The 24187-nt window shown below is 40.7% G+C and overlaps 1 protein-coding gene across 1 annotated transcript in view; it reads left to right on the top strand.

Moving 5' to 3' along the window:
* Nucleotides 1–23741, top strand: part of LOC136996578 (transmembrane protein 164-like) — a 29667-nt gene extending 5926 nt beyond the window's left edge. Inside the window, exons 2-7 of the mRNA XM_067317475.1 lie at nt 2197–2246; nt 4082–4148; nt 13358–13436; nt 18708–18808; nt 19203–19549; nt 23724–23741. Coding sequence (XP_067173576.1) covers nt 2197–2246; nt 4082–4148; nt 13358–13436; nt 18708–18808; nt 19203–19409 — 504 coding nt within the window. The 3' untranslated portion in view covers nt 19410–19549; nt 23724–23741. The remainder of the gene's footprint in view (nt 1–2196; nt 2247–4081; nt 4149–13357; nt 13437–18707; nt 18809–19202; nt 19550–23723) is intronic.
* Nucleotides 23742–24187: the final 446 nt, after the last annotated feature.

The following is a 24187-nucleotide window of genomic DNA, read 5'->3' as shown; positions in this document are numbered from 1 at the left end:
CTACAGTCAGAAAAATAAATGACTGGTGTGATTAAGACACATTTCTGTTTTGATTATTTTGTGTACACAGAGAAAAAATATATATATATTTTTTAAGATGTAGGAGATAAAAAGAAAAAATAAAATATGTACTGGAGGAGTAGAATTTTCTTCATTTAAGTATGAACAATGCTTCTAATGTAACACCTCTCTTCTGTCATACTTATGAATGTAAGGAAATCATAAGATACCTGAATTTAAAGCTTCAAATAAACTAGTAGGACTCTAAGTGCCTTATCTCATGGAATGTTTAAAAAGTTTGACTAATATATACAAAGAGCATGGGAAAAACTAGGTCTTATAAAAGACCTGTAGAAAACTTTTATGGTCCCCACAGAAGGGAAAATTTTATGGTCCACCACAGAAGGGATATACTCCACAGCTGAAGGAACTTTAGTCTAGTTAGTAGACAGTCTGTTGCAAAAATATCAAACGATGGAATAATGAAATGTAATTAGTAAGCGTTGGACACTTTTCCCAGAAGCCATATGGGCCTTAATGTGTAAGGTGATATATAGACCTCACATAAGATTTTGTGGTATATACTTTTTTTTTTTTTTTTGCCTTTGCAAAGAAAGCCTCAACTAGCAGATTGTCATCATGCATCCATTGTGTTCGCTTACTCTTTAACCTTCCTTGATGAGTTGAAATGCCTTGCTTTTTGAATAGAAGGCTGTAGAGTTCTGTACGACTAAGGAAAAAGATTTTTTTTTTTCCTGTGAGTGTGTGTACATTCTAAACTGTTATTGAGACTGATGGACTTGAATTAAAACATACAAGTTGATTAGAGAAATAAATGGCTGTATATTAGGAACCTGCACTGGAAATAAAATATTTGAAATGTGCACATTTATTCATATGGTAATAACAGGCCCTTTTAGACACAAGGGCTGAATAGAATGATCCAGGCTTCAACCTTTCTGTAGTTGCTGTAGCAAGTACATGACCTGATAGTAATTAATTTGAACATCTATCAGTTACCTGGCCAGGTAGGCCCTGTAGCACTTCAAAGAAATATGTTTGTTGAATTTATCCAACTTGTCCCCAAAGCAGATATGTTCTTCAAATATTCTCACTTGAAGGGATTTAATGATTTGACTAGTAGCCTGACAATGAAATAATCTATTGTGCACTTCTTTTAGAAACAAAGAAAAAAGCATGATCCATTTTTCACTGAAATACTTTCTCTCACAGAGCAGACTAAACTAGGTAGGATTTTCCCCCCCACCCCTTCCTCCCAGTAGTGGGCAATATTAAAGAAAAATGGCGGGGGGAGGGGGGGGAGGATTTAGCACTGAACACTTGCACATTTTTTTCTTTGTATTCTGAGTAAAACTTGCTGATATGAAGTGTTTTAAGTTGCTGTGAGAGGTTTGGACAACAGTATCAAAGGATGACGGTTATCCTTGAAAGTTGGATGGGAGACTGTTGCTAATCAACAATATTTTATTACATAAAGATTTAAACCAGGTTGTATTTATGACAGGAGTCTGGCCTATAAAAAGAAACAGATATATGCTGCTCACACTGCATTATGTTACTTTTCATCTTAGGAAATAGCTAGTTAATTACTGGTGAAATTTAAACAGTACTTCAAAAATACTCTATGGAAATAAGGCAACAGGCATATTTAAAGATGACTACTAAGGTTATCCATAGAACGGATACTGAGATATCCTCCGGTCATGATAAGGTCACTGCTGTGCTGAATACCAAGCATTTATGATGACAAAGCTCTCCTTTGCCTCAGCAGTGCAGGACCCAGCTCTTGAAGATCTAAGTGATTGGTAATACAGTAATCTGCTTTACAAAAAGCCCTGAGAGAGAGTTAGATATATCTATATCTAAATATATATATATATATTTAATAATGACAGAATTTCAAATGGACTAGAGTTTGACTTGCTTCTTAGGAACTGGCAGAAGCTGAATCCTAGATGCTGCTCATACTGCTTAAATCCTTGTATATGTAGGTAATGTTAGACCTTTTAATTTGTTCATGATTTTTAGTCTTTTGCAGCTCTGCTGTAAAACAGTCCTTCTAGTTAGAAATGATCTGTGACATACAAAACTGGGGAAGAAAGATGTACAAAATAGAGTTTAAATAAGATTGTATCATTAATTTCTTTCTTTTTTTTTTTTTTCCTAATGTTTCAGATTTTTCTTCTTGCCTGTCCTCCGTGCCGGGTTGCAATGATTCTTCTCAGGTAATGCCTTGTCCTTGCTACATTTCTGTCTACTTGCATGATGTGCTTTAGAAGTTGATCATGGCTTAAGTCATAAAATATTAAGATATGCATCCATCCCTTAGTTAGAAAGACATACTGGTTGGACTGAAAGATGAGACCTTGAAAAGGATCATGGCTTCAATTGTGGGTGCTGAGTCCACTTACCCTTGTTTCTTTTGTACTGGTGGTGGCTTTGGTCTCACTAACAACATCCATTAGTTGATGAGAGCACAGGTGTCCTTCTGCAGATTAACCTATGGGCTTGTTTAATTTATGTCATGTGCCTTGTACTTTCTGATTATCTTCACTAAAAACTAGTAGCTGATCTTCATGGAAGGCCATATGTACAGTATGGGTCTATTTTTTAAAATGCGGAGATAAGTTAAATAGTTAAAGCAAATTCTTACTGATTTGGCTATTTCTCAAATGTGTGCAATCTTTTCTATAATATTGCTTATCGTTACTAATTTTAGGAAGTGGTCTAATGGACTAGTGCAGTAGAGTCCAGTAAACAGCCCATACTTTTAACAGGTTTGTGCCTATAGGGTCTTAGAGTTCTTGTTCTCAAAGGCGCTCTCTCACGTGCATTGCATGATAGGGGTACCACTAGTCATGTTGTGGGGAGGGTCATGGGACTTCCCAGACAGAATGATAATCAGGAATGGCTGTAGTTGCCACCATGACAGTTCACTCGTCTCTTTCTTGTCTTGGTCTAGGCAGTGCCTGGAAAATATGATGCTGGGGGCATGCCTCATGAATTGTTTTGGAGGTGCTACTGTCTGGCTGCAACTTTTCCCTGCTGCTCCTTATTTGGGCAGGGAGTAGGCTGAATACAGAGATACAGTACTAGTGCCTCTTCATCTCAGAGAGCGTGCAAAGTAAGTCTGGTGTCTAGGAAATCCTGGAGTTACTATGCATTTGCAAAGGCCTGGTTGCAGGGCAGAGGCTGCAGTATTTGTTCTTCTTCAGAATGAGCCTTTCTGTTTTCTGAGGTCCTGACGTATAAATGACATTTGAAGAACTGTTTTGGAATTGTAATACCTTTTTTCTTTTCTTCCCCCCCCCCTCAAGTTACTTACAAACTTTGTAATTTTTAATAGAGTTTATGACAGGCAGTGGTTGTATAATGAATTTTATGCCTTACTTTATCTCTTATATAAAGTAAACTTAAACAGTTCTGACCTTACTTCTGTGTGCACCTGATGCAACAGTGGTTCAGGGAGAGAGGACTGAAAGCTGTACGAAATACAGCACTGTAAGTTAAATACTACTTTCTTTCCCTGTTCTTCTCTTGGGATTCACTGTTGCATCTTGACAAATATAATTCTTCTTTTATTTAAGTGACTCAAAAATCAGACTTCTTCCAAATTCCTGAAGCTTTAGTTTGATGTCACGTACGTTTATGGAGTTGGATGGAAGTAAAAACTTCATCAAATATCTATTTTAAGCTCTGAAAGCAAAATGAACAGCACAATTTCAACCATTTAGCAGCCTGGACCATGAACAGGATTAATATGAACAGGCAGTCCAAACCTTCTAGGAATCCAAAGTTCATTATAGAAAGCAGTCCTACTTCAGGAAATTATTTAAATGTTTATTTAAAGAGAGTTTTTATCCTGGTTATTGCAGTTAACAGTGGCTTTATTCAAATTCAAGCCAGCAGAATTTTCTCAAATCTCTTGCTACCGTTTATGAAAGACATACTACATAAAATACTACATAACTATACATAACATATACATATGACATACTACATAAAAAAATTTGCATTTCATTTCCAATCTGTGAAAATAATGTCTCATCTCTCTTCTAAGGTTACAGATGCATATGTTAAATGGGGCCCTCTTGGCATTGCTGTTTCCTGTTGTTAACACGCGTCTGGTGAGTGTACTATACCTTTCCTTCTCTTGTGTGTGTTTCTACAACGCTTTCTCTAGAAACGTGCTTGACCCTTGCTTGAGCTGTCTTTAGAGGTGGCTAAATGACACAGATTTGGTTTAGGAGGTATACTTCTAAAATACTAAGCAAGTTCTGACAGTTAAAATTTCTTGCTGCATGTAAATTCACTGGCCATGGAAAACTTCTTTATTCCCATATCTTTGTTTCTGCAAATATTTCCTCCCTCTTAATTAAATTCAGCAGGATACATACTGTTTGCATAATGAATCTGAGTGATCTATAAATACCTGCTGGATTTGTGTATTGAAGAGATATCTAAGACACTGAGAAAACGATGGGATGAGAGTGTTTCACTCAAAGCAGGTAAGTTAGCTCTTTTGCTAAGATCTTTCTGAAGTACTAGATTATCACTGAGTTGCTTCTTTTACTATGAAGAACTTGCCACTTTGAATATGGTAGTCAGATTACTAACACTTGCAAGTAGCTGCCTTTCTTCATCCCAGTCCTTTTTGTAAAGCTATCTAAAAGGTGTTTCTTCTACATTGCTGGAGCAAACAAACTGCTTTCTGAAATGCAATTTTTTCTTTGTAAGTATTTTGACGGTGTTTGAGACAACGGTATTGAATGCCTGAAACTGAAGAACTAGTTTCTTTTCAAGCAGGTGCATGTAAAACTATAAATAAAATTTAAGTGTAAAAAGAAGGTTAGGCTGTAGAATGGCTAAGTTGTGAGATGGAGCTGTCAAGCGTGACTTCTTTTGGAGGTCGGTTGCTACACTGCCCTACCTTTTGTCCTTGTGTTTTACAGGGTAAATTGATTATGGGGGAAAAAAAGTTAATGAAAAAAAGTAGTTTATATCTTTCACATGATTAGGTTAATTCAAAAGTCTAAGCTCTTTTGTAGGGTGGCAGCAGTGCATTCAGGAATGTAGCCGTGGCATCGTATCGTAACCAGGGTAGGTTTAATCTAGGAAACTTTGGCAAGCAAGACCAGTGAAGATGTGGCAATGCAGTTTGTGTAGGCTGCTAATACAAGGGCATATTCAGGGTTCGAGTTGTATAGTTGGTGCTGAAATCTCTGCTGCCAAAGTTTTGATATTATTGGTACTGAAGCAGGCTAGATTGTTAGTAGATGTATGCCTGTCAGCATCATTTAAGCCTTTGAATATGCTATAGATATGGTCTTTTATTTCAGCCTGGTGGGAGCTATTAGTCCTACAGATGATAGTTTGAATTAGATTTTTTGCTTCAAGTTATTTACCTCAATCAATAAGCTTTTTTCCTGAGTGAAGTCACATAACAGCCCTCCTACGATCAAAGTGAATGCTAAGTAAATATATTTGGTTTTAGGAAAATTCACAGTCCACTTTACCAGCCTGTAAATTCCTGGTACAGGTCACTAGAATGGATCCAAAATACTAGTCTTGGAATTTTTTGTGATTGTGCTTATAAATCCATGTGGAGAGTTAATAACGTGGAGAGTGGAAGTGTGGAACAAAGTTCTTTGTCGGTTCCACCTTGATCTTTAAACTGACAGTGAACATGATGGCTTTGAAAGCAGCTTCAAGGAAAGCATGTGGCCCATGGTTAAAATGCTGTAGTGGGAGACTAAAACAACTAGAAATGGGTACACATGAGTATGGGAGATTCCTCAGGCCTGGAAAATGCCCAGTGTTGTTGGTGTCTGTCACCTGCTCTCCCCCCAAATTAGGCACAGCAGGGTTTCTTCCTCCAAGTTTTCAAAACTGCCACAAAATTCCTGTCTTCTGGAAGAAAAATTAGCCTGTTGGTGTCCTTAGTAATACTCAAACCTATCAAGAATTAATGCTAAGAAAAGTTGTCCTGAATCTGAGCCGGATAAAATATTTCTAAGGATTATTTTTAAGAGCTGTTAATGCATGCACATATGGGTACGTATGTATGTATGTACACATGCTTGCTCATTTTTTTTCAAGTAAAGATACCTTTGACTTCTTTGCAAGAATTTTTTTTGTTGCAGTTATTTAAATGTTTCTTCTAAGATAGTGTTCACTCTTAACTTTACCTGCTTACATATATATGGTGTCTGGATAAAATGTTCATATCTGTATCTGTATAGCATATGAATTAATTATATTATTAGCAAGATTATTACTTATCTATATTACTGGAGTCTGAAGTTGCCATTGCAGATCTTACAAGTGGTTGTCCATTTGCAAATCTTGACAGTCTTAGTAGGATTAAGTATAAAAATCTGCTTCCATATTGAATTTTATGGATGATATGTTGATTGGCCACACTGGTAGCTAGGAGACCTGAAAACTGAAGATTTTATTATGGATTTGTACATGGTCTCTTCCTTCCCTTCTTTAAGACTATGAAACTTTGCACTGAGACAGGATTTAGTTACCAGAGAAAGGATATTAATGGCGTTCATCTGTAGGCTTTTGCACGTTAGAAATAATCTTCCATACAGCATAAGACACACATGCACAGAAGGCTTGATCATCATTCTCAGATTTCAGTGTATTCAGTAGCGTAAGCCTAGAGTTTCTTCAAGATTTAGGTTGTCCTTCCTAATCTGGTAACTACACATATTCTTTTTCATACTAGAAATGCTTATTTTCAGTTTGCAATTGTTTTTCCTAAAACTAGTTACTGCTGAATAGAAAGGGCATTAAATGAAAAATTCAAATATGATTTCTTGATAATCGAATACTTCTCATTTCATATTTCAAATTAGGTAGCTTTCTGATTTCTATCGGATTTTTAGGAGTAACCTTTTAAGGTTAAAATACTAATGTTGAAATGTTTTAATAAATCATTAGCTTGTATTTTCTCTGATATTATAGTAGATCTCATTTATATTTGGGCAGTAGTGATTGAACAGGAAAAATACAGACTACTTATATAAAATTCTGCCCTTAACTAGAGGTAGAGGAGCCAAAGGACTATGTCCAAGAGAAAATATTTTTGGAATAAATACAGCTCTAAGATATTTTTGGCTTAACAGCTGCTTGCTAGGCCGGTCTCTTTTCTGTGTGTCTTCTGGCACAAGATAATATGGGTGATGTTTTATAGCACTGCAGCTTTGGCCCAAATTATCTCTTGGTAGACACGCATTCTGCTCTATAACTGTCATTGCAATTGTCTACAATGACATTTTCCTGAAAGCACTGAATAACTCTTAACACTTAGTAGGAAGTTCAAAAAAAAGTGCAGTGAATTTGTCCATGCTCTCTGCTCCTCTGCTCTGATTTGTAATGCCTTCCTGAAAAGCTTTTGACTCAGTCAGGAATGGTCATCATTTTATGCCTCAACTTTTTATTTCAGTTTTGTGATATTTTAAGACATATATTTTACTGTATACATGGTTGATATAAAAAATTTGTATAGCTAGTTACATCTGTAAAGAGTTGTAATAGATAGCGTCTGGCAGAAAGTAAGAGCATGAGAAGCTGGACACCTGACCCAACTACTCATTTAAAAGTGGGGGAGGGAGATCATGCTTATGGGCAGGTAGGTGGGAGAGAGTTCTGAGATCAGTGAGATCAAGGAAACAGGAGACTGTTGCTTCCCATCACCTTGAGAGATTGTACCAAACTGACATCTTCTATCTTGGACTCAGTTCTACAGATGCCTGATTGTGTCCCTAAAGTCATTACATGTAAGCTGGTTTGTACGATCAGATTGAGTGACCAGGAGACTGGGATGCCTTTTTATGAGATACAATAAACATCAAATCTAGCACTGGTCAAATAAGGAAAACACTAATAAAAGTTAAAATAAACGCATACCGTTGAGCTCAGCAGTGCATTGAACAACTGCATTTTCCTAACTTTCTTGGTCAGCTTCATCCTCTGTAGTGACAGGCCAAGAAAAAAATTCCTTCTCAAGTTAGCAGCGTTTGGGTATGTCATGAGTTGGAATCCTGGGGGTTTGCTCTAGCTGGATTTTCTGACATTTGTATACTAGTAAAAATATAGTTGTTCTTGTTTTGTTATGTTTCTGATCCCCTCCATCCCTGTAGCAAGGTGTTATTCCTAGTCCTGTGTTCCACCATGTCTTAACTCTACTAATCTTCAGCACAAACAGATTCTCTTTATAAATCTCATGACTGTGCTTGTGCATGCTAACGCTTCCCTTTGGTAGCAGATGCAGATTCTGATTCTCTCCCTCTGTGTATATATGCCCACCCTCATAGGATTAATTGAAAATGAGAACTAGATAAAACTGGATAGAACTGATCAATTAATGCTACCTTAAGGGATTATATTATAATTCTCTCTACTGACTGGATTGTGTAGACGATGGCAGATGCCTACTTGAAATTGAGATTAGGGTTTTTTGGGTGGGGGGGATGACACTCGTCAATATGTATTTGTATCAGTTACAGACAAGCAGGTGTATGGCAGGAAATCTGAATGCAACAAGCTGCCCCTAAAATATCAGAAAAGGAATTGTTGCAAATAAAATCTGGGGAAACTGGTTGAGACCTTAGCACAGATGTCACACGGATGGGTGCCTGATACTTAGCTACAGCCCTGTTACTCACTTATTTTAAGTGGCTTTGCTGTTGACATTAATGCCAACATTAGCATATCTTTATTTTTGCCTCACTCAGGTATGTGGGAATCCCTTATCTGATCTATGCCAGGTGGACAAACTGGTGCCTGAGCTGTAAATTGGCTGAATAGTGTAACAGTAACTTGAGCCCTGGTCAACTTCTTGGCTACTTGCCAGTTTGGATGTCTGCTTGAGAAATGAGTCCTAGCAGGACTGGAAATAATCTGTTTTCTGAAGGCCACTTGTGTTTTTGTTTTGGATTTTTTTTTTCTTTTTAAAGACTTCCACGTCTGTCCTTAGACCATTCTCCTAAACTTCTCTGGCAGCTGTCTCTCCTCTGCCAAGTAAGTTATTTGCTATCCTGAGTATGTTGAGAAGTAACCAACATCTGTTACATGGGCCTAGTAGCTGTTTGCCCCATGATTTCTGCATTGTACAGCTACACACACACACACACACACACACACACAGCCCCTATCTCCCATTTCCCATATACTGTGGTTTGCTTTTCAGGTTAAATTAAAAAATCTGCTTGTGGTTTATTTGTGGATTACTGACCCTGTCTAGGAAACTAGTCCTTAATTATAAGTTATGAATCTGGGTTACTGACTGTGTCTAGGAAAGCTACTGGTACAGAATGCCAGTTATGTTTCCTGCAGACACCTAGCCTTCCTGCTGGGTGTGCTATAGAAAAGGGCAGAGTTGAATGACTTTTGTCCCTTTTTCTGTCATATCCTGCAGTCTTTGTAGGGGATGGTGGAGGGAGAGTTCTTGCACAACATGGTGCTTGTGCTGTTGTTGCAAATATAAAACCAAGGAATAAATAATTAACAGAGGGAGGAGTACTGCTTTCAGAAAATAGAGCAAAGTAGCAACCTCCTATTCCACTGAAAACCAACTGCTGAGTTGAAGTGGGTTTACACTAGTTGCCACACTTTGCAGGGCAGGGAGGAACTCGCATCTAAATATCAGCACTTCGAATAGAGTTCAGCCCAGAAGCCTATAGTTTTGAAGAGCTTTTTCTAAATCTTAGTGCAGTCAATGGAAAGACCTAATTGTTTCCTTAGGGCAATAGCTGGTTTAAGTTAGGGCATCCGTTACGTGCTCAGAGGACTGCTGTTGATGGCTGTGACTTTTCTTGCTCAGATAAAAGACAGAGGCGAGTTCTAATCCTTCATCACATAGTTTCTCTTTTCTGCAGTCTCACAAGCAGTAGAAGTGGCTGCTAAGAGTTTAGCTAGACCACTGAACGTAACTTACCTGTTCCTGGGATGAAAACTTACTGCCTGCTCACTATTTATTCTTGGTACGTCTCCAGTGAGCCCTTAGCAAGTCTCCTGGGAATGTGGCACTTTTGAATCTGCACCATACTGGGCTGATGTGGGGGCAAGCAGCAGATGTGGCTACTTTGAGCTGAACTCTTCCTGGAAAAACAAAACACCATATATATATCTTCTAACCAAATTTCATCAGAAAATGTAAAAACTGAATAGTCTGAATGTTTATTTCAAAATATGCTAACATAGTACTCTGGATTTTGTATGCCTGTTTGAAGAATTGTGTATGTCAGTATTAGGTTGTGTTTTGAACATGGCACGATTTTATACCAATGTTAAAACCAGTGACTGGACAATGAACAGATTTTTCTTCGAGTAGGAACCTTTAAAGGAAAAGAACCTATTATCTTGAGTAACAGGGCAGCCTGTACTCTGTGTTCATTTAGACTGTTAAGAGCCTAGAATATGAGTTAGTAGAAGAAATGGATAATTTGTCATTTTGTCTTGTACCTTTATTTGTTTTAATGCCCTGAGAAGGGAAACAAGGTGAAATGCAGGAAGAGTGATGCTAGCAGCCTGCAAGGGAGAGAGGAGTTTAGGGCAAACAGTCAGCAAACAGATTGAAAATTAATATACAGAGTTCAGAGTGGTCCATCTTGGTAATGAACATTCAATGTTTCTGACTGTGGGGACAGGTGTGGATAAAGAAATACACCATCAAGACATTGGTCTGTTACTAGGGAATTCCTTGTTGCTCTTGAGAGTGGCTGCTGTGTTCCACCAAAGGCATCTGATGGGAGAAGACACGTCTGTTGGGGCCTGTGGCAAGGGTCTACTTTAGTTTGTTGGAGTCTGGATTTAGATCCTCATGGCCTTTGCAGCTGCATACCATCAAATGAATTGATGGTGAATTAACTCAGGAGGCAGTATTCTGAGCTCCTTTGTGTTCTGTGAATAAGTGTTGCTTTGATTTTTGGATATCTCAAACTTGATCACATTCTAAACTGCTGATTTGTTTTCATGAAGAGGTTTTTAAAATCCTGGATTGATGGGTGATCCTTTCTATGTTGTCTCCACTTGCAAATTCTTGTTGCACATTCAAGATACCCATCTGCTATCTGTGAATGAGTGTTTATTGATAAAACAATTTACACACCAGACCTTTAGAGCCGGATGAGTCAGTTGTTCTGTACCACTTTACAGTTAATCTTTTGTGTTTGTTCTTTTCTCTTTATTGTAGCCTGGCTGTACAGCTTGAGTGCCTGGCTGTACAGAGAAGTCTGCGTTGTCAGTTCCATACCAGGAAGTGCACTTGCATAATTAGCCAGGCTTCAGAACAATCAATCTTTCACAGCAAAAAAATGTTATTTTGTTTTACACAAAAAGTTACTGTCCACACTACTGCGGCAAAATAACTGTTACTCTGTTCTCAGAAGTGTCCTGAGTGTGATGTTTGTGTAACTGACCCTCACAACTCGGCGAGTGCAGAAGCCCTTATGAAACCACAGGATCCTAGAGAAGGCTCCTTGGCAGGGACTGAGTGCCTCGTGTTGTATTGTTTCTATTAGGAGCTATTGTTTCTGAAGTGTGCGTATTCCAGCTGGGAGAGGTACAGGGATTTTTTTCCATTACTAAAGCTGCGTTAGCCTCTTTTCAAATCTTCTTGTTTGATTTCCTTATTTTGCCCTAGGTGTCTTTCAACAGGTAATACAGGAGACAAAAGAAAGATTAATATTGAAGAAACTTCAGAATTTCTGTGAAGTTCTTGCTTTTGCATACTATTATCTTGGTTGGTTTTATGTTTTGATACAGAATACTGGGAGCAAATTAACCCAACAGCTTGTATGGAAGATCCTTTAGCTTACTCTCCCAAGAGCTGGCTGAACATGTTGGAGTTTGCGATCAGGACACTGATAGTGTTTAAAGTATTCAGCTGGGGGATGCCAGGACTAATGGAATCCAGCTGTTGGGTTTAACAGCTTTTACATTCAAAATTGGATTTAAAAAAATTGTAGACTTTAAAACATCACTGTAGTATTTACCTGCTCTTTATTGACTTATTTAGGAAGAAAATTGAACTGTTTCAATCTCTGACTTCTGCTGATGCAGATTTTTTTGGGGGGGTGGGGGGTTGGTTTTTTGTTTTTTTTTTTTTTTTTGAACAGACAAGCCATGATAGTAATACTTGCATCCGGAGTCACTTTAGCATTTTAGCATTTAAAATGAGCCTGCATTTAAACCAAAGCTAATGATTTGGCTTTGCATTATTCCTGTGAGATTTCAGACTCAAGTAAGGGTACTGTCCAATTTTCACATCTGAAATATATTAGAAAAGTATGTCTTTTCAGCCTTTTAAGTGAACTGCAACAACAACTTGGATTCTGAAGTTTGAATTTGAAATTTTCCTGCCATTGTTCAATTTTAAATGTGTTATGGTCTAGTTTGAGCCTTTTTTTTTTTTTTTTTTGTAACAAATGGATGTAGACAAAAACACTTACAGGAGATGGGAATAACTTTCAGGTATAGTGTATTACTTTTTCTAACTCGTACAGAGCTAGAATTAGAATTAGTTGGGCTCTGGTTCAGGTTAATTTTAGAACAGTATTATTTTAGCACAGTCTGTCTGACCTCTCCTGTGAGAGGAAACATGAATTCAACTAAACAGACAAATGTCTAACAGTAATTTCTCAAAAGTTGTTAGTGGTAAATCAGGTATTGCTCATCTGCTAACAGGTAACTTGTTTATATGCATTCTTCTGCAGCTTGAAGATTGACTGGTATTCATCTATTTTGAATTTTATTGGTTTTAAGAGAAGCGCAGTAGTTTTGCACATGTGTGCAGTTTGCTAAATCAGGTCTTTTGAAAATTTTTGCACAGGCTCTCCCAGCAATAACTTATTTTTCATTACAATGATTTTAAAATACCTGCTTTATAGCCTTCTATCACTTGCAAGCTAGCAGTTAACTTTTTTTGTAAATAGGCTGCTGCCATGTGGGGGGTGTTTGATTACTTTGCTTTTTTGCATTGTTGTTGGTAATTTATGCTAACTAGGAAAAGGAAGAGAGCAAGCTTATGTTATCTTATGTTATTCCTCCTTTATTGTGCCTCTGGCTAATTTTGCGAATTCTCTGCTAGAAGCACTGTATTGTGTTAGCGGCAAGGAGGATGGGACGGGTACAGATAGCTGCGTTTTCAAAGCACTGACCATTAATGTCTGTCATCACTTTGTTAATATACACAGTGACAGAAGAACTTAAATGAAGGGATTCTTGTGGGGCATGAGGAGCAGTTTTCCTTCTTAAAAATGGTTCCTTGTGACTCAGGTGTTAATAATGAAAAATATTTACAAATATTTTCCTTATTCCTCAGCTCCCATTTGAAATGGAAATTTACTACATCCAGCATGTGATGCTCTGTGTTGTGCCCATCTATCTGCTGCGGAAAGGCGGTAGGTTGGCACTTTGCCCTTTGTATGTTGAATTCGTCCCACCCAATGGAACAAGATGTGCCTAATGGCTACCACAAATTTTGCTCTTTTTCTTAAAGTATATATTACTCTTTTGTATGTTGTTACTTAATAGCTTCTGGTGATATGTTGGAGTTCCATCCTGGATAACAGCATCAGGCCCTGAATTAGGGGAACAAAAAGATGGTCTTTTGCCCAAAGGCTTATGTTGTTTTCAAGACTTTTGCCTTCTTGGATGTTTCTTGGGAAGTACTGCACCTTAAACTGAGCTGAAAAGATCTCTTTTTATCATTAGATCCCAGGTAAATATTAATCAGCTAGTTAGATAATTTCTTGGAATTCTGAAGCTCTAATGAATTGTAGTGGTGCACATTAGTAAAATAGGCTAGCTTGCTTGTTGTCTGCTCAAACAGGATTACTATCTTGCATTCACTTTACTGCACTGTTGCAGTAAGTGTGGGAATCCTAAACCATTGCGCCGACAGGGGGTTTTCTAATCATCACCCCGAGAAGGTAATGTAGAACGTATTCCTCAAGCGCGATGCTTTGTCCCCCTCTAGTGTTGATGTGCCCTCAGCCGCATTGTCCAGCAGAGCTGCATTGTTTCATTTAGGAAACAGAAGCTCATAATGTATGGTCTGGATGTTCAGTAGCTTCAATTGACAACCTAGGGATGTGATGCCAAGCAGTGGGATACAATTTAGCACATGCTCAGAACAAACTCAGCCTGTTTCATTCTGGTGAATCTCTTGTGTTTTACAGCAGCAGCCACCACTTATAATCCTTTGCGCTTACTATACTATAAGTTTGTAACCTTCTTTTTGTTCTTGACTATTGAGTGAAGTGAAGTAAAAAATGATCCAAAGAAAAAGTGAAGTACAGTAATTCAGAGATCATTCTGTTTGTCTCTTGTTAGTGAAATATGCCAGCCACATATTTGTGCTGTGAGCAAATGGTATCATTCCACAATGGTATGGAATAAGAGTTAATATGTGGCTACTCCTTAGCAGTAGAGTTCAGGTGATAATCCTTCTTACAGTTTGAGATCTCCAGCATATGGAGCAATCTGATGTGTGAACAGATGTACCTGAAGTTCCAGGAATATCCTTTATGCTTAGTCAGAGGCCTCTGTATCAGTGTCACTTCAGTGTCAAACAGCGTCGTTGTATGGTTCAGACATATTAGACTGCAGGGGGAGCTAAGTCTCCAGCATCCTCTTTGTTAAGATGGGTGTGCAAAATTCACAATTCAAATCCAGGTTGTCCACACTGTGGAGAGAGTAAAGTGATTTGGTTGTATTTTGGGCAGGGGAAAAAAATAAATCTCCGCTTGCAATCAAAAGAAGAGTAATTTTCTACTACCTTATGCTTAGATGGAAATACAAAAGAGTATTAGTTTCTGTTAAATTCTGTAAAGATTTTCACAAGCCTATTTTTTGAGAAGTTTGAATAAAAATAAATAATTAGTAAGGACACTAGAACTAGCGCAAGACTTCATGGGGGAAAAAGTATAAAAGAAATGTAGTCTCTGTTCCTTGTTGATCTTTAGATTTTAAAGCCACACTTCCATTGCCTAGATGACAGAATTAACTATTTGACTTGTCCAAGGTCACGTGAGTTCTTATTGCAGAAGCAGATGATGAACCCAAATCTCCTGAATCCATATTAAGTCCTTCCCAACAGCGCTACTGAAATAATAAAGTTTAAACTGAAATATCCATTACCATGCTATTTCAACACAAGAGCAAATATACAGCCTACTTGGATGCCCCTGATCTGGAATGGTCTCAACTGTCTGGGGCATGAGCGTTTCTGAGAATGAGATTAGTGCCAGACTGGCAGTCGGATTAAATTTTTTTGAATGTGCTTAGCATACCGTATAAGAACTGCCTGTGATTCTTAGTGAATAGAGAGATGGCGAAGCTCACCGCTACATATCGAAATTGATTTCCCATGTGAGCAGCAAATAGCTTGTGACAAACCCACCGCAGGCCGTTCAAACAACCTCTCAGTTGGATCTCAGTTTTCCTTTTTGTATGCCGTTGTTAACAGACTGTGTGCTAAGGAAAGTAGATCACCCTGGCCTGTTAAACAGTCATCTGTTGAATAGCACTGTTGCAGAGAGGTAGAATCTGTAGCGATTATTTATCTAATGAGAAATGTTCACAAAATATCCCAGATATGAATTTAAAATTAGTATCCCAAAACACATGTGGGAATCCAGATCGCTCTGAAATGTTTCTGTGCGGAGGTCGTTGTTTCCTTTTTGTCCCTCGATGTCTGGATAATGACACTACTGAATATCATACTATTGTTTTCAGGATTGTGAAGTCTAGCAAGCGAGGGGGATTTTCTATTATTTGGTGAGATCAGAAGTCTGTGGAGTGTGAGAGTAACTATTTTTTTTTTAATTTTGCAAGAAAAAAAAGAGGATGTAGTAGTGCAAAATTCTTAGCTGGAAGAACCTGAACAGCTCTCCTAAGTGTCTGCTGAAACATGATTCTCTGACTAGATTGTTCGAGCTGGATACGAGAAACATGGGTTCAAAGCCAAACTATGCCATTGCTCTGCTTTGTAATCTTGGGCAATTTACTTAATCTCTTAAAGACTGCCTTCTTCCTCCAAGCCTGTTTCATAGCTAGGACCACTTGTCTATTTTAGAGTTTTACACGTTGCCTAGTGAAACAATGTAGGCCCCTAAGTTGTCCCCCAAATATCAAGGTCTCTGAATCCTAGCTTTTCTGAATGTTTACCTCTTTAGTCTAGTACCATCTGTTCTCAGGCTTTATAGAATACTTCTGAAATAACATAAGTAAATGTCAGCCAGGTGAGTTCATGTGAAAACAAATATGGTATAGCACTACTCTGCCAGTTCCTGGGAGCTGTTTTAGATAGCTTAACTTATTTAAGTATTATTTTGTATATTGCATCTAGGTTAAAAATGCACCTAAAACTGCAAAGACAACACTAAAAACTTTGCAAGTCAAATGACATTTTCTTTACAGCTGGGGAGGCAGCACAAAAGTTTATGTATAGCTTGACCAGGTCACTTAAAGTTGGTACTTTGGTGATAGAGCTGTGGTCGCTTAAGCTCTGACACCAAAGCTACTTGCTTCCTCTCTCACTATCTATAATGAAAAACCATACGTCAGGTGGTATCATGTATCTGCCATCTTACCGACGTTTTCAGGTAGCAGAGTTTAATTAATATCATTGCTATTTAAGTAAAGCTTTCTGTACTGGTTTGTAAACAGGATACCCCCCAGCTCTTAGATCATACTTGCTAAGTATGTTAGAAGTATTAGACGAGTCTGAATTTTCTTCCTTTAACTACAGAGGACTCCGTTATTCATATCAAGTTCACTTTTAACTTTGGATTTTGCTTGTAGTTCAGACACTTCCTCTGACCTTCATCCGCCCACTGGAAAAGAACTCTTCTAAGCTGCCTTACGCTTTCAAAGTAGCTTCCCTGCTCCTCTTTGTCATGGCTGCATCAAATCACAGGTTGCTTACTAACACATGGTATGCAATTGTATTTTGGGTAAAATTACAATAATGTTGTTGTTTATTAAAGTCACAGTGAGAGCGATTGATATATGGGGTGCATACGTGTGCTGTCATTCAAGTATACAACCAACTTCTTGCTCTTTCCTGACTAGGAATGGAGCCGCTATGTTATTTTCAGTGGACAACGGATAGCTCTACTGCTTTAGAATGTAAAGTGTAGGTAATTTTGGGAAGAATATTGTAACTTTCAGAAATTTCTCTTTAAATTACATTGATTTTGCTGTAGCTACCTGGCATGACAGCCAAAATTACAGAAAAATAAATGCAGGAAAGGATTGTAAAAGGGCAATAAAGATGGAGAAAGCAGTCCTCTGGTGGTTTTAAAACAGAGAGCATGCATGACTGAATGGTGGTGTGGTGAAGCAGGGAAAAGGAGTTATTTGCCTTTTTCTTCATAAGATACCGTACATAGGCGTACTCATACCAGCTTTAGTGTAGTGAGTAGTCATAGCTACCTACACATGTGCATAGTTATTCTCAGTCCCCAGTAGACTTGTACAGCCTATGCTGAAGTCTATTGAATCTTTATGGTTATTGCTGAATGTGCTAGCTAGTGAAGGGTAATATGAATATGCCCGTCTCTGCTACAAGGCATCCTTTGAGTAATGAATATTCGTGTCAACATTTGATAATATCTAACAGGGCAGAGAGCAGGCAAAGGCAGATAAAAATGACAGTGTATTTTTATAGTTGTCTGAAAGTCTACAACTTTTTACAGAGTCTGAACAGCATGACAGTGTGCATCTTTTGTGTGTGTGTGTCCCTAGGTTATTAAAGTCATAAGGAAAGTAATATTTTCCCCACATCTTATTAACGTGTCTGTTAGTAAGACTGACAACTCTGTAAGCTGTTTCTGTTCTCGCTATATGTGTGACTATTCTAAAAATAGTCTTGCATCTGAAGGTACTTTTATTAGAGTATTCTTACTTCTTTGGTAAACTCTAGATCATGTGACATTGTGTTTTTTTCACTAAATCGCCAAAACTCATTTTCAGGAGGAGAGGCCCAAAATACTGTGGTACCTGCTGCTTCATTTGAGGGGGACAAATACTTTACAGCATCTGTGATATCTACTGAACATAAAATTGTTTATAGGGTATATTTGAGAGTATCTCCACAGCAATTTTCACGTAAGAGCATGGTCTGTCACTAATGGATTGACTACTTTATAAAGGTTTTCTGTTCCTGTGCATTATTGGTGCAAATTACTTGAATAGATGTCAACCAACAATAAAATAGGAAATGGCTATCAAGCCACGCTCCAGTACAGGACTGCGCAGTAATTGCCACTACCTGGGTTAGTTCTGTGCATGCTAAAGTCATAGCTCCCATAACGAGCAGGTGTCTGAGTACGATTAACAACCTGATTTTAGATACATTTAGTACTTCTGTGTTAGAAGGAAAAATTAGGTAAATGAGGTGAAAATCACTGGTGTTGGTGGAAAATAGGCAAGCTTAATGAGCTAATACACTGTACGTTTTAATGCTGGAGCAGAAGGAGGGAAGAAACTGATCCAGATGCTCCAGGTAGGAAGTAAGGCTCTCAAATATTAATTACTATAACAGTAGTCACTAGGTTATCAGCTAAAACCAGATACCCCAACATCTAGAGGAGAAAAGAGGATTTTCCATGAGTGTTTGGACACAGTAATTCAGCTGAATACTAATGTATTCCTTTCTTTTCAAGGCATCGACACTCCAGAACCACTCTCCAATTTCTGGTGGGCTCTTCTGTCTACTGGGCTTATGTTCGTATATCATTTTAGCATCTTGCAGATTCTGGGATTGGTAAGTAAATGTGCATTAGTACATGGATAGTTTGCAGGTACATTCAAAGTAAAAACACTCACTAGTTTTTCAAAGTGTTCAGATTCCCATGGATAAAATTACTTGAATACAAATTTTTAATTGCACATCCTAATGGCCATTTGTATCTCATGTTTCACAAGTAGTGGCAAAACCTTGTATAAATCAGCTATGCACGTGTATAAATCCATCTTTTAAATGCACAACTGCCTTCAGATCTGCTTTCCTTCTGAAAGCTGGCCTACTGATGGTGAACAAAGGATTGCCAGCTAAACACTTTTGATTACTCTGGTAATTTGAAAATTACCATTTTAGGTGTCTGAATCAGTGCAACACAAAATGTTACTAATTTATAAATCTGTTGTCCATTTCCTAGGTCACAGAAGTGAATTTGAACGACATGTTATGCCCAGCCATCTCGGACCCTTTTTATGGGCGCTGGTATCGAATCTGGGCATCTGGACATCAGACTGTCATGACTATGACTCATGGGAAACTTATAATCCTACTGTTTTACAGCGCCGTCCCCATCTTTAAATGTAGCGTGGGCTTGTTTAGATTCCCCACTAAGAAAACAGACTGAAATTTCTCCTCAGGGAATAGGTACATACAGGAAGCAGAGACACCTATACTCATACTGGAAAAGAAAGAGGAGGGATGAGAGGACTGTGTGTTTATACTTCTTCCCACAGTTTATTGCCTCAAAAACACCTCTGTAATCAAGTGAGTGTTTTAACTGCTGTTTCTCATTGTTAATTGCCAATGGCAGAATTAGTGACCTTATTCTGGAAATGGTCCGTGTTTTATACATTTTGTGTAGATTACAGTAGAATCTTGCAAAGCCACCCTTTAAAATTAGGCCCAGGATCTGTCCACATTCCAGCAAAGAGAGTGTCAGTGCTGCCTCGTTTTATGACTTTTTTTCTACTAAATATCAGTACACTTACATCCCGGAATAGGAGATAAAGCTGAATTATAACTCATCACTGATAAGAACAGAGCATATCTTGAAGTACATCATCCTAGCTTAACTCTTAGTGCTTGAATGTTGTCAAATGGTCACAGTGAAGAAATGTACACTGACTCTCCCAGTGACAAGTGTGAAACAATGAGGTTCTACTGTATTTTCATTAAGCTGGTTGAAAATATGGGAGAATAACAACAATAACTTGTTGCAACAATATTTGTAACAACAAAAATTGTTGCAAACAAAAACTATGTTTTAATCGGCTACTTTATTTATGAGCTGCTGTAGATTAATATCCAACTAGGTCCCATTTGTCTTAAAGCTTTGGAGATGTTTTTGAGTGACTGGAAAAACACCAGGTTGAAACTATTTCAAAAAGCCGTGTAACATCTAGGCTGAAATAGGTATTTCATCCACTGTTCTGACCTGCCTTTGAACAAGATGGTTATTGACATTTAGCTTAGATTGGAGCGGGAGTAGAGATACAAAGTGCAATGTGAACATCCAATTTTTTTTTTTAAACTTACTAGCTTTTGAAACATTCCTGCTCTGTGCTCTGCACTGACCTCAGTAGAGTGGTTAGTGAGGGAACAAAATTAAATTATTTTCTCTCTACAGCTCTGATATGCTCTGTATACAGATTTAGAAGTATAGGTATAAAAAGCAGAGTTAAATCAGTCCACCCTCTACTGGAGAGGCAGTGTTCCAGTTTACTAGTATGATTGCATTTATATGAAGAGATAGCACTAAATTTCTTGTTGACACGTTTTGGAGTAGAATGGGATGCAAGTAGAGAGCATTATCAACAGTCAGCTGGTGAACCTCTTCAGCTCTGCCACGTCCAGAGGGGGAAAGGGCTGCGCGGCAAGATGGGAACTCGTGACCTGTAGCTATTCCGATAGTTAGTTTTAAGGCCATTGTTTGTGCAGACTGTTGTATTTCAGGGCTGCAGGAATTTTGTTGTACAGAAGTTTGTTGCAATTTATAGATTCTTTTCATTGCATTGTCATGGCTGTGACTTGTAAGATAAAACAAAACCACCATACCTCCTCCTTCAGCTCAGTCACCTGAAGATATATTATGGAGTTAAGGTACAGTCACGCATACCTCAAGAAGAAAAGTAAGAATGATAAGCGTGGTGGGTTTTTTTTCTTTCCTGTTTTAAAAGAGCAAAATTTTCATTGGAGAGAGAGCAAGTGGCTTCTCCAAATATTTTAACTCCACTTGATTTAAAAAAAAAACAAAAAACCCCCAAACTTGAATCAGGAGTGCTTTGCCCCATGTTCTAATTTATAAACTGCTTTCTGGCTTGCTTCCGTGCCTGGCTGTAAAATACAGGCACACACACACACACACACTCTGCCCTCCCCCCAGCTACTGTTAAGTTTATCTTGTTTTATTTATTTACTTAAGAAATTTGCACAATGCCTTGAATTGGATTAAATCCGGTTTAGGAAGAATGTTTAGCATTGCATTAAATTTTGCAGCATTGGCATTTATTGATTTTTTTTTTTTTTTTTTTTTAATTTTAGTTACTATTATTTGAAGAACCATTCCTGTTTCCTCATCTGTTCTAAAAAATACTGTAGCTACTGGAAAAATTTGAGCAACAAAAAGAGAAGCGGCCTCCCCCCCTTCGCCTCTCCCTCCCCCCTTCCTTCCCTTCCTTCCCTTCCTTCCCTTCCTTCCCTTCCTTCCCTTCCTTCCCTTCCTTCCCTTCCTTCCCTTCCTTCCCTTCCTTCCCTTCCTTCCCTTCCTTCCCTTCCTTCCCTCGCACACACGCACGCACGCACACCCTCTTTCTCGCGCGCGGGCCATTGCTCTCTCGCGCGCGCACGCCGGCTCTTGCCCCCTCTCTCTCTCTCTCGTGCGCCGGCTCTTGCCCCCTCTCTCTCTCTCTCGTGCGCGCGCCGGCTCTTGCCCCCTCTCTCTCTCTCTCGTGCGCGCGCCGGCTCTTGCCCCCTCTCTCTCTCTCTCACGCGCCCCGGCTCTTGCCCCCTCTCTCTCTCACGCGCCCCGGCTCTTGCCCCCTCTCTCTCTCTCTCTTCTGCGCGCCGGTTCTTGCCCCCTCTCTCTCTCACGCGCCCCGGCTCTTGCCCCCTCTCTCTCTCTCTCACACGTGCACCGGCTCTTGCCCCCTCTCTCTCTCTCTCTCGCGCGCCGGCTCTTGTCCCCTCTCTCTCTCTCGCGCTGCCCCGGCTCTTGGCCCCTCTCTCTCTCTCGTGCGCGTGCCGGCTCTTGCCCCCTCTCTCTCTCGTGCGCGCGCCGGCTCTTGCCCCCTCTCTCTCTTCTGCGCGCCGGCTCTTGCCCCCTCTCTCTCTCTCTCGCGCGCGTGCCGGCTCTTGCCACCTCTCTCTCTCTTGTGCGCCCCGGCTCTTGCCCCCTCTCTCTCTCTCTCACGCGCACCGGCTCTTGCCCCCTCTCTCTCTCTCTCTCTCACGCGCACCGGCTCTTGCCCCCTCTCTCTCTCTCTCACGCGCACCGGCTCTTGCCCCCTCTCTCTCTCTCTCTCTCACGCGCACCGGCTCTTGCCCCCTCTCTCTCTCTCTCTCTCACGCGCACCGGCTCTTGCCCCCTCTCTCTCTCTCTCTCGCGCACCGGCTCTTGCCCCCTCTCTCTCTCTCTCTCTCTCGCGCGCCGGCTCTTGCCCCCTCTCTCTCTCTCGCGCGTGCCGGCTCTTGCCCCCTCTCTCTCTCTCTCGCGCGTGCCGGCTCTTGCCCCCTCTCTCTCTCTCTCGCGCGTGCCAGCTCTTGCCCCCTCTCCCTCTCGCGCGCGCCCCGGCTCTTGGCCCCCTCTCTCTCTCTCGTGCGCGTGCCGGCTCTTGCCCCTTCTCTCTCTCGTGCGCGCGCCGGCTCTTGCCCCTTCTCTCTCTCGTGCGCGCGCCGGCTCTTGCCCCCCCCCTCTCTCGCGCGCACTGGCTCTTGCCCCCCCCTCTCTCGCGCGCGCGCCGGCTCTTGCCCCCTCTCTCTGTCTTGCGCGTGCCAGCTCTTGCCCCCTCTCTCTCTCTCGCGCCCTGGCTCTTGCCCCCTCTCTGTCTCTCGCGCGCGCCCTGGCTCTTGCCCCCTCTCTCTCTCGCGCGCGCGGGCTCTTGCCCCCCCTCTCTCTCCCACACATGCCCTCTCTTGCCCCCTCACCCTCTCGCATGCGCCCTCTCTCGTGCGCTCACTTTCTCGCATGCGTTCTCTCTCGTGCACTCACTCTCTCTCCATCTCTCTCTCTTCCTCTCTCTCTCTCCCTCCCGCTTTCTCCCTCTCCCCCTCCCTCCCCTTTTTTCCCTCCCCCCTCCCCCTGCTCCCCCTTCTCCCCCTCCCCCCTTTCCCCTCCCCATCTTCCCTCCCCCCTTTCCCCTCCCCCCTTTCCCCTCCCCCCTTTCCCCTCCCCCCTTTCCCCTCCCCCCTTTCCCCTCCCCCCTCTCCCCTCCCCCCTCTCCCCTCTCCCCTCTCCCCTCTCCCCTCTCCCCTCCCCCCTCTCCCCTCCCCCCTCTCCCCTCCCCCTCTCCCCTCCCCCTCTCCCCTCCCCCTCTCCCCTCCCCCTCTCCCCTCCCCCTCTCCCCTCCCCCTCTCTCCTTCCTTCCTTCCTTCCTTCCTTCCTTCCTTCCTTCCTTCCTTCCTTCCTTCCTTTCTTTCTTTCTTTCTTTCTTTCTTTCTTTCTTTCTTTCTTTCTTTTTTTTCTCTCTCTCCCTTCCACTACCCCATTTCCCCCTCTGCACTTGTGCTTCCAGGCACTGCAAACCTCTCGACAAAAGCCACTGTCTCTCTATCCCCGTTGCCTTCCTCCGGCCTCCTGGCCCACCCTGCCTCCCTCTGCGGGAGCTGCAGTATCTCCCCCCCCCCCCTTTGAAGGGTAGTTTTCAACTTCCAAGTTAAAGCCAAGGTGATTTTAAAATTGATTTTATTTTTCTTCAGGGTCAATTTTGTACTTTTTTAAAAGATCATTTCTGCATTTACCATGTCATTATCTCAGTGCTGCAGAGGACGTAGCAGGCAGAACAGTGAGCGTGCCCCCACCGCTCTCGCCAACCAGCCTGTGCCAGGGAGCTGGCACTGCTCGTGCACTGGGCTGAGGCACAACGCTGTCTTCGGAAACTCGCAGTTCCACTTGCCCAGCTCTCTCGTTCAAGCATCATGTTATGCAGGCACAGGATGGAATGGCAGGGACAAGGGTTGGTGTGGGGAGGCTGAACTGCCGCATGTGCTGTTAGTTCTGAATAATCTGTAAGAGTGTTCTACATTTAGTAAACTTTGTAATGTGCTAAAACTTGGTTATGAGGTAACATTTGCAAAGAAGGGGTAATCTGTGTATTTGTTTTTGTAATTATTTGGTCCAATTGTTTTTTGTTGCGCCCTAAGTCCAGCTCACTGGGCAAATAATTGTTAAATCTTTATATTAAAACA

This window comes from Apteryx mantelli, unplaced genomic scaffold, assembly GCF_036417845.1.
Source record: "Apteryx mantelli isolate bAptMan1 unplaced genomic scaffold, bAptMan1.hap1 HAP1_SCAFFOLD_44, whole genome shotgun sequence".
Taxonomy (NCBI): domain Eukaryota; kingdom Metazoa; phylum Chordata; class Aves; order Apterygiformes; family Apterygidae; genus Apteryx; species Apteryx mantelli.
Note: the sequence above shows the minus strand (reverse complement) of the source record. Positions and strands in the feature narration are given on the sequence as shown.